The sequence below is a fragment of the Bombus pyrosoma genome, linkage group LG1, assembly GCF_014825855.1.
Source record: "Bombus pyrosoma isolate SC7728 linkage group LG1, ASM1482585v1, whole genome shotgun sequence".
NCBI lineage: Eukaryota > Metazoa > Arthropoda > Insecta > Hymenoptera > Apidae > Bombus > Bombus pyrosoma.
The window spans coordinates 14,015,402-14,025,296 of NC_057770.1; the positions used below are offsets into that span (position 1 = coordinate 14,015,402).

General features: G+C 31.8%; 1 protein-coding gene and 1 long non-coding RNA gene across 8 annotated transcripts; one reads left to right on the top strand and one right to left on the bottom strand.

Annotated features, from left to right (window-relative positions):
* On the top strand, positions 1–9,675 carry LOC122565593. 5 transcript variants are annotated; one of them, XR_006316238.1, is made up of 3 exons: positions 1–400; positions 4,990–6,117; positions 7,576–9,675. It is a non-coding gene; the product is annotated as an uncharacterized LOC122565593 (long non-coding RNA). The 5 variants fall into 5 exon arrangements; XR_006316223.1 differs by lacking the exon at positions 1–400 and having other exon boundaries at positions 4,094–5,523; positions 5,723–6,117; XR_006316221.1 differs by lacking the exon at positions 1–400 and having other exon boundaries at positions 4,094–5,206; positions 5,296–6,117.
* Positions 409–4,058, bottom strand: LOC122577948. 3 transcript variants are annotated; one of them, XM_043749818.1, is made up of 3 exons: positions 3,786–3,924; positions 1,373–2,513; positions 409–977 (listed from the first exon to the last, which is right to left on the bottom strand). In XM_043749818.1, exons 1-2 carry the CDS (start codon positions 3,867–3,869, stop codon positions 1,374–1,376), a joined length of 1,224 nt encoding a protein of 407 aa, XP_043605753.1. In that variant the 5' UTR covers positions 3,870–3,924; the 3' UTR covers positions 409–977; position 1,373. The 3 variants fall into 3 exon arrangements, with proteins under 3 accessions (XP_043605753.1, XP_043577547.1, XP_043605667.1); XM_043721612.1 differs by lacking the exon at positions 409–977 and having other exon boundaries at positions 1,059–2,513; positions 3,920–4,058; XM_043749732.1 differs by lacking the exon at positions 409–977 and having other exon boundaries at positions 1,059–2,513.
* Positions 9,676–9,895: the final 220 nt, after the last annotated feature.

Below are 9,895 nucleotides of genomic sequence, written 5' to 3' on the forward strand. Positions count from 1 at the left end.
TTTGATGGATGCTCGTAGAGATAGGTATATACGAAACGCCCGTAAACCTAGTGTTAAGATTATTGAGGGTACGCAGTAAGGATGCGTAGACATCTGGATGCCATCTTGCCCTCGGTGTGTGGTCTGGTCTGTGATGTGGATTGAGATTTGGTTGATGTTACACGGCATTCGGCGACAATGTATATCGCCGAAATGACTAATGAGCCATCAATATCCCAGCGGTCCTTCCATCGAATGTTCGAGAAGAAGGCGTGCGTGGTAACGGTCGCGGACGCCTAACAAACGCGTGGATAGTGGGGATATTGAGGAGTGACAAAGGGAAAAGAAACAGATCCGATCGAAAGTCACATTGTAAGAGCTTCAGTCTTGGAAAGTCACGGCTGGAGTTCAAAAGCAAATTGTAATTAGTGTAAATCAAGTGTTAAAAAATAAATTCTCTTTTTATTTTTTATTTTTTATTTTTGTTTTCATCTTCGATTTCTTTTTTTTTTTATTTTACGTGACACTAGCTGCCATGCGACAGCCGAATTGAGATATCTAACCCAATACATTGATGATATTCACTCTTAATTGAATTATAAGTTATAATAGATATTTCTTGCAACCTCGCATATGCACATTGCGCATGAAGTCTTTAAGCTCGCTCCATCTCGTTTATAAACAGAAGATAAGCTGCCGGCAATCAATACTGACGCATATGTTACTACAGTCATGGAACTACAAGCAAAATTTGCTGCAGTAGCAATGATAGTTCTTCGCGAATATCTTGAAAAGTAAGCGAGTCACCCTCATGTATAGGAAGAAGTTATCCAAAATATCGATTTCTATAATATATCCAAAAATCATCGAAGTTGCAAAATAGTTAGCCTTTCTACAGTTTCATCAAAGAAAGTTCGTGAACAGGAAATGGCTAATGCAACGAATGTTTTACATTGGACAAAATAGAAATAATAGATAATCTCTGAAAACGTCATTTTCTGAAAATAATTTATGACATTGTAACATACATATTATAATATTGGATGTTATTCATATACATATATGTATGTATCTTTTTGATACATTTAGGATTTTGTTGGATGTTTCTAAAACGTCCTTAATTTAATGTTTTACAATTAGACAAATAATCTACATAATATAGAATTTAATATTTGTTTAAATACTTCTCATGTTTCATTTATTGCATTGTTCTTATAAGAAAATATTTATAAACAAATACTAACCAACTTTTGGTATATAAATAATTTATTTTATTTGATTTTATTAACATTTTTATATAATTAACTTATTTTAACTTATTTTGAAATTAAACAAAAGAAATAATTTTGCAAAATTCATACATCTAGTTACGGAGATTTGTTAAAATAATTACATTAATTGAATTTAATTCGAGGAATGTAAAGTAACTTCCTGCGATCAACAATGTCATCCAAAGAATTTAAGTCTGGTAAAACTGCTGGAAGTTCAAGGTGAGTAGTTGACCGCACTGTTTGAGTAGACCATTCTTTTAGGTTCTGCGTAGAAGTATAATAAGGTTCTGTTGTTGTTGAGAATTTTGGATAATATGGATCATATTCTAGTTCGCTTGGTATTAAAGGTTTTAAAGACAATGTTAGAGCATACACAGGTATTTCTGTAGTAGATAGTGTCATACTTGCTGTTGTACTATGAACTGTAGTAGAAATCATTTTTGTATTCTTTTGTATAGATTTCAAAGTTTCTAAATATGGGTAATTCCTATAATTTATAGGTGATAATTTTAAAAAGTCAATAGGATTTTTTGTCGATTGATAGATTTTTACATTATTCTCCTGAGTTTGATTACTTCCAGAAAATGTATTTGAAGGTAATTTTAGAAAACTATATAAAGCATCATTTACTTTTTGGTATAAATAACCTTTTTGATTCATTCGTATTAGTTTTTCATTAAGTTTATCCTTCTCATGGAAGCTTTGACTTGGAGTAGAAAAATTTTCATTTTTTCTTAATCCATTTTCATTATATTGACTTATTATATGCATAGATTGTGTATTTATAGAATGATCAATAGGAATATTTGTAGTATAATTAATATAACTTAATGGATAAAATGAGCTTATTATATCCCTTCCAGTTGTTTCTGTCTTATTAAAATTCTTAAAAATTTGTCTTGAATTAAAGACAAATCCATATCTTTCTTTATTACTTGTGTTTGTTGGTTGTGTCATGTAAAAAGAATGAAAAAGGGATTGATCGTTATCTATTGAGTGTTTTGTATCAGAACTATTGTCCTTTTCTTCTTTAATATATTCTTTTGTACTAGAAATAATACTTCCTTGGCATTGCACAAGATGAGCATGATCACATATCAGAGCATCTTGTCGAAAAGCAGTTTCCTCAGGACAATGATAAGTGAATTTATTTCCATATTCATCACAAGTGTGATATATCTTACAACTAGCATTAATATCTGCATAAAAACCAGCAGTTCGGTTTAAACATGAAAATATTGTTTTCATAGACCTCTCCGTATTCTGAAAAACACAAGAATCAGGTTTTTCATCAAATTTTAATTAATATCTGTTACTGAAATACTTAACAAATATTACTATAATACTTAAAACTACTATTCTTTTTCATCATATGTTTTATTTTTTTATAAAATTTATTTATTTATCAATAATGAATCAAACTGCAAATAAATTAGGTATATATAAACAATCATATTAAAAATCTTAATATTTTATTTTTTACGATTTTATAAGTACCTATATTGAATTACAATAGATTTTTATTTTAAAGATAATGAAAATTGTTTTGTATCCATTTACTATAATTGGTATTTTTATTTCAAATTAATGTTATAAATATAATTCATCTCCTTAGTGTAGTGATTAGCAATAAGCATAGTATATATATATATGTATATATATAACTTAATAACCTATTTTATTTTTAATGGCAATATATAGCATGTACAAATAATAGGCCAGGTGTGTGAATATGTGCGCGCACGGGCATACATGTAGATACATATATATACATATACATATTTACGTATTTATAAAATCAAGTGATAATTCCTATAATCATTTAATTTTTATTTATCTTATTTCAAATATCGAGTTATATTGATTTACCTACATATGTTTAAAAATAAAATTCAATTTTTCAATGTCTTAATATTAATGCTTGTTAATATCTTTATCTTTAATACTTCATAATACCACAAAAAAATTACCATTATATCTATCCTTTTACCTATCCTTTTATTTATCAAAAGGTTTATCTTATTTTATTATTATTATATTTCCTTATTGTCTTTCTATTGTATACTTACTTACTTATTATTATTAGATTAGATTAGATTACTAATTAATCTATTTACACCAATTATTTTGAATCAACATTTTGGTTTAAATATTTGATTTAAATATTGTATCAAATATTTAAATACTGCAAAGCATTGTTTATAATCAATTCAACTGTGTCAGACTAAAATAATTTTCAGTAAAGCATTTAAAATATATTAATTAGTATATGTATTTCAACAATTTCATTCATCGAAATATTTGTCGTTTCTTACGAATCTCAAAAAATCTTTTTTGAATACACAAGCTTAGTTTAATTTCATTTAATTTTAATAATTTAAATACATATCTTTATTTGAATACAAAAAGTTACAGTTTCATTAACATTTTTTAAACAACACCAAATAAAATATTTACGTATGTAAAAAAGAGTAACTTCAACTTTTATAGATTTAACAAAACTTATGTTACACAACCTAACATTTAATTACTTACAACTATCTCAGGCTGAGTGTGTAGAATAAGCATCATATACTGGATAATAATTTTCCAAATCCAGTTGAACTGGATCATTGTCATAATTTCAAAATGAAATTAATAATACTTTTTTACAAAAATTATAAACTCACTGATATAATACTACTATTGCTGGTACCTCTCGTTCACAACAATACTGTTAATGTGAAAGTGAAAACGTCACGTTTAGAATGTAGGATTGACCTATGGTATTCTTCCTACAATCTCTCTCTCCTTCTTCGTGTGTATCCCTAACAGGACCTCTTTTCCTTTACGAAATATACACAGTGTAACTATAAAATTCAAGAATTGATTAAATTAAAATCACATAATAGACATTACAAAGTTCATTATATATTTTCATTAAAAATAGTGTCTTTTCAAATTGCATTAATTGCAAATTTTATTTGAAACTAATAACAGAAGCTATGCATATTGCTTCATTTCGCCTGTGTAAATCTAAAGTCAAAAGAGTACAATTATTATTGTTTATTAAAATTACAATCTAAATATTCTTTTCAAAAACTGTATATTCATCCTTACAATTAATGAAGTTTATGAAACATATAAATTTATATGGTAAACTTATAGAAATGTTACGTTCTTTCCGATTTTGATGATTTTAAAATATGTTATAGAAAGCGACATTTTGAATAATTTTTTCATATAACCGATGGTAAACCTTAGTTTCGGAGATATTTGCAAAGAACTGTCGCTATTAGTACAGAGGATTCTATATAGAATCGTGTGACCAAATAAAATGACTTGATCGAAATTATTCGTTTATATATACAAACGAAGATGGGGCGAGCTTGGGTATCCGAAATGAAGGTTCGTACACAACGTACATATACGCGGCTATAAGAAATATATGTTATAATTCAATAAAAAATGAATATCATCAATGTATTGAGTTTGTATTGTTCAGGCTAATATTTTCAATCCGACCACCGCCAGGCGGTTGGCAACGCTTACGTAAACTGATAAGAATTATTATTATTGGTAAAATAATGTCAATTATTTATTCGCCTTCTATTTTTATGATTAATTTTTTATTATTTTATGCAAGTGTAACCAGCCGCCTCGCGGCAACCAGATTGAAAAATCTAACCCGATGCATTGGATTATATCCTCTTCTAATCTTCTAAATCTCGTTATATGATATAACAGACATTTCTTACAGTCTCGCTTATGCACTTGCGCACGCAGCCTTCAGTTCACACAACCCTCGTCTATAAACGGAAGGTAAGCGGCCGGGAGCCGGCAGCTAATATTGACGCATACGTTGTCACAGACGCACAACTATGGGCAGAAATACACTATAGTAACATTGGTAGTCTTTTGTGAATATCTCAAAGCTAAGTCCAACCGCCGACTACATACAAGGTGTTCGGCTACAGGTATACACAAACTTAAGGAGTGATTCTTGAAGCCGAAATAGGGTAACAATAAGGAATAAAAAATTTGCGCTTTCGACTTTGTTTTTCAGTTATTGACAATTAAAAATCGACCAAAATATTCCTGCACGCCTTACACGAGCTGGCTACTCATTAAAATCCATAACAGCATATCGACAATCGCGACATGGAATATTTGAGTAGAAGGAATTACTGTTTATATAGCGAATACAGATATAAACTTACAAAAATAGCTTGCAAAGCCCATGAATTGTCGCACCTGTTTCACGTTGCAGAGGACCGCGCCTTCCCTGCTCCAGGTCTAATACTCTCAGTCGATATCTCCCTCCCCAAATATTCGATGTAGTTTTAAAAAAAAACATATTTTTTCAAATTTAGTAAGAACCCCACTATATCGAATGCATGCAAAACCTGCTTTAAATGCTCGAATTTTTCCTCTATTGTTTCTAACGAGATTAGTATATCGTCTAAATATACTAAAGCTATCTTACTTTTTAGATTTCCTAAGGCGGTGTTGATCGCTCGTTGAAATACAGCCAGTGTGTTAGCGAGACCGTAGGCCATGCACAAGAATTCATAGTAGCCGTCGGACGTTACAAATACGATCTCTGTCCGGAGAATCTAACTAGTATCGGGGAAGAATCGACATAAATTCCTTTTATGTAGTGATCAAATTCATTTCTTTAATCGGCAACTTATCTATTTTCAGCGGGCTCACGCGTTTTTGTTACTTACTGTCGGTCGGCGAACTCGTGCCTAAGCAGTTTTTGCACTATCTCAGTTTTGCACGGTTTAAGCTTGAGCACACAAACGCACTCATACAGATGTATATAACATCTGTTTTCGCCAATCGGCCAAATATCGTCAAGCAGTTTTAGAGCAATAAGTGCAAGGTAGGAACACCTTTCGTTGCTAGCGCCGAAGGCTTCTGTGGGTTGCGACTTCGATCATCGCGTCGCCTTTTCGAGCACTGGCTCATTGTATACGCCGTCATCGCATATGTAACATTGCTTCCATTCTTGTTGCGATCGTGCCTTTTCCGTCTGGTGATTGTCTTCGTTCTGCATACTAACTTTCTCCAATTCGACGATTCTGATTAAGAGCTCTGCTGTCAACTCATACCTCGCGCATAATATTTTTAATTATCACTAATTCCGTTATTTTCGCTTCTGTAAAAGTGACTTTGGTCTGCTTCAAATATTTGGGTTTGATACGGATACAATTAACGTAGCTCCTCGCAGTATCATTAGTACACTGTAGTGCATGCATCATTCGATGGTATAACTTCCTTTCCAACATGAATATCGTGCAAAGGTCCTCCCGAAATTTCTCCTAAGTGCAAGGACGGGCTTGCCACCCGCGATATCACTTTTTGCGGAACCTGAAAGCACATGGGTAAGCGCGCATTCCAAGCATTGATGCGGTACGCTTCCCGTTAATTTCTGGATCCAGTCGCATCACGTATTCGTGACATCGCCGATATCCTCCTCGTTGAATTCTGGCAACGCAACCACAGGTGACAAAGCCGCGATGGCTAATACAGCCCTCGAGTACTCTGCTGCTGTGTCATTCCCAATGCAATCCAGGATACGACACACCAGATCCTCGACTTGGTTACGTAACCGGCGAATTTTCCATTTCGATTTGTTTAACACAAGTACGCGATAAATGAATCCACGGAATGAATTAAATCACAGCACTGTCACGAGTATCGCAAGTTTGCACGTTAGGCTCACTAATCCCGTTTTTGATGTTATAAAGATAGTCATATTTTTAGAATACTTGAGATCTATAATTCGCCAAGGTACTAAGGTAAGTGCCGTGCAATCTTTCACAGTTCGCTTATCAAAGGATATCACTGCCTTTCCTGTTCCGTGGCTAGCCCATTTTCGAATAATGTCTCTATCTTTTAGCAATGCACAGTCGGGTCGTTTGTCATGAGTAAACTATCTCACGCATCCTCTAAACAGTCACATAATCGATATCTCATAACTCGGCGACTTTGAACCGTCAGCTATTAACTTGCCAAATATTCACTCTAGCAGCTTACTGAGGTTCATATAGAGCTCTCAGTTCAGTCATAATTTATGGCGGGGATAAATTGCGGCGGCTATCTGTCATTATATCTTCTCGAAAATTGCCACTAACATATGTATACGATAATCTGAAAAATAATAATAAAAATTTTAATGACGCGTTGTATTTAATGTGTATTTTTTATTAATTATTTGGCCAAATGTATTTATTGTAAAGATAGAAGCGAGGTGAAGCATAAATTTAACATTCAATTTTACTAATTAAAATGAATTTGTGTTCATTATAATTTCAACAATTATTATTTATTGTTACAGACGAGACGATTAAATTGAATAGCTGAGACTATCCTGACGAGAAAAAGACAAGGAAAGTCCCTTATTAACAATTATTGACACTCTATTAAACACTCCGGACATAATAATAATCGCGATAGGCACGGAAGCTATAATAGCTGAATCTGGAAGGCGATGTAGCGGTAAAATAATTATAATTAGCGATGGACAAAGACGATAAGCGCGTGTTGCTTGCTCGACGACTCGAAAGAGAAGAAGGAAAAGAAAGAGAAAAAAAAAGAAGATCGAAGGAAGGATCGTCTGATAATTGCAATGATCAACAGCGGCTACGTTGTTACACTCGCTCAGTGCCATATCCAGTCGCTACGCACTCGAGACCACAATCCGTGCGATTCGAGCGCAAGTCGGATTTTGTTTCAATTCCTTAAGGCTTATGAACCTTAATAAATATATTAGTTATCAAAAGACATCAATGAAAAGGCAATCAATATTGTCCCCATCTAGAAAAAATAGTACTTGTCTTTAAATAGCACAAGTAAAATAGAGATATAGTAAAAAAATGTCTTATTTGACATTTATAAAATGCATGAGAAACATGACTCAATACGAACAAGGAAGTAGAAAATATCCGATGGCTGAACAAAAATTTCATTTGAATACATCTTTGCGAAAATACAATAAGTAATCTTAAATAATAATTACTGTAATCTTACTTTATTTATATAATTCATCAAGCTGTGAAATATGATGTGCTGTGACTATCGAGACGAATAACTGAAGTATTATATGTATCACTTAATAACAAATAGTAACAATATTAACAATATCGGAAATATTTCTGCAATTTTGTTTAAAAGTTATGACCTCGTAATAGAAAAGAAATATAATAAAAAATATAACTTTCAATTGAAAAACAGTTACATAAAATATAAAAAATACTACTATTTATATTTTTTTCCAAACATTTATAAGTTTTTAATAACTTGTAATTTTTATTTTTTGTAGCAATTGCGAACTTGTTTTCGATCTTAATACAATTATTATGTTGCAGCAAGTTCGTAGCATGGATTTTCTTGATTAAACCAGTCAGGATACTTTTTCACGAGTATACGCTTCTACAATTTCACCTAAATGCAATTTGTATTTGGATAGAACTTCCCTCGCCCTCCCTTCCACGAACTTTGAAATGATTATGTGTTCCGCAGAATGCTGATTACGAAGACCTGTTATTAATTCAAAATGAGGGAATTTATCATATAATTGAACTAAACTTTTTATAGTTAAATGAATTCCGAGAAAACAAGGGAGCTCCTTGGTATGACCTTTTATATTCAGAACACACTTACAGGTCTCACAAATACGTAAGTAAAAATATAATTTTAAAAAGTCAAAAATAAAAAGTTTCACTTTTAAATTAGTACCTAGATACATTGTCTCAGCGATATCTGATACTGGATCATGTTACAGCACTCGACCACGGCGGTCCATTGAGCTTCTCAGTGCGTCAGGGGAACATAACCCCTTCGTAATAGTAACGATTGCACGAGTGTGCAATTATGCAAAGAATCTTTTCAAACAATTATATAATGTTTCCTGAATTTGATAAATGGAAACAAGATATAAAGATTTTGCGTCTGGGAATTACGGTTTGAAGTCCAGGAATCCATTGCATTGGTTTAAAAATTGTCCATTGTTAAAGTTTGGTATTTTTTATTAAATTAGTCAACTTATTCCGCATTATTCTTTTTATCTTATACGTTGTTCGTCTTTGTTGATACTATGAGAGTAACTGGATATTGTCTTATGAAGATAGAAAAGCATAACTAATATTGGTTGAACAACGTATATAATCTTTATTCAAAATGTTATTTGACAAATTCAATCATATATCGATAATAAAGCGAGATCCCGTTATTCTCAATACAATATGTGTTTAAGTAAATAATAAAATTTACCGTTTAAATGGCTATCACGTTAAAGTAAGCTATGCAGAAGGCCAAAGGTACCAAACTTTAAAAACTAATGGATTTCTAGATTAAAAATTTCTACATGTCGTTTTTATTCTTCTCTATTCATATGAGTACTATCAGGAAATACCACAAAAGTATTTATAACATTTTACAAGTAAATATTTAACAATAAATGACCTCATAAACCAGCGTACTGAGGAAAAACAATATGAATTCCATGTGACGGTGAGAAAATATTCATGTCAATACAATTGACATGCCAATTGCCAAGTTCTAGATTAGTTTTAGATCTAAATGAAAAAATATTAAAATTATTGCATCATTCCACTAATCCATAATCGTTTGAAAGGGAATCTTCCCCTTTCTTCTCT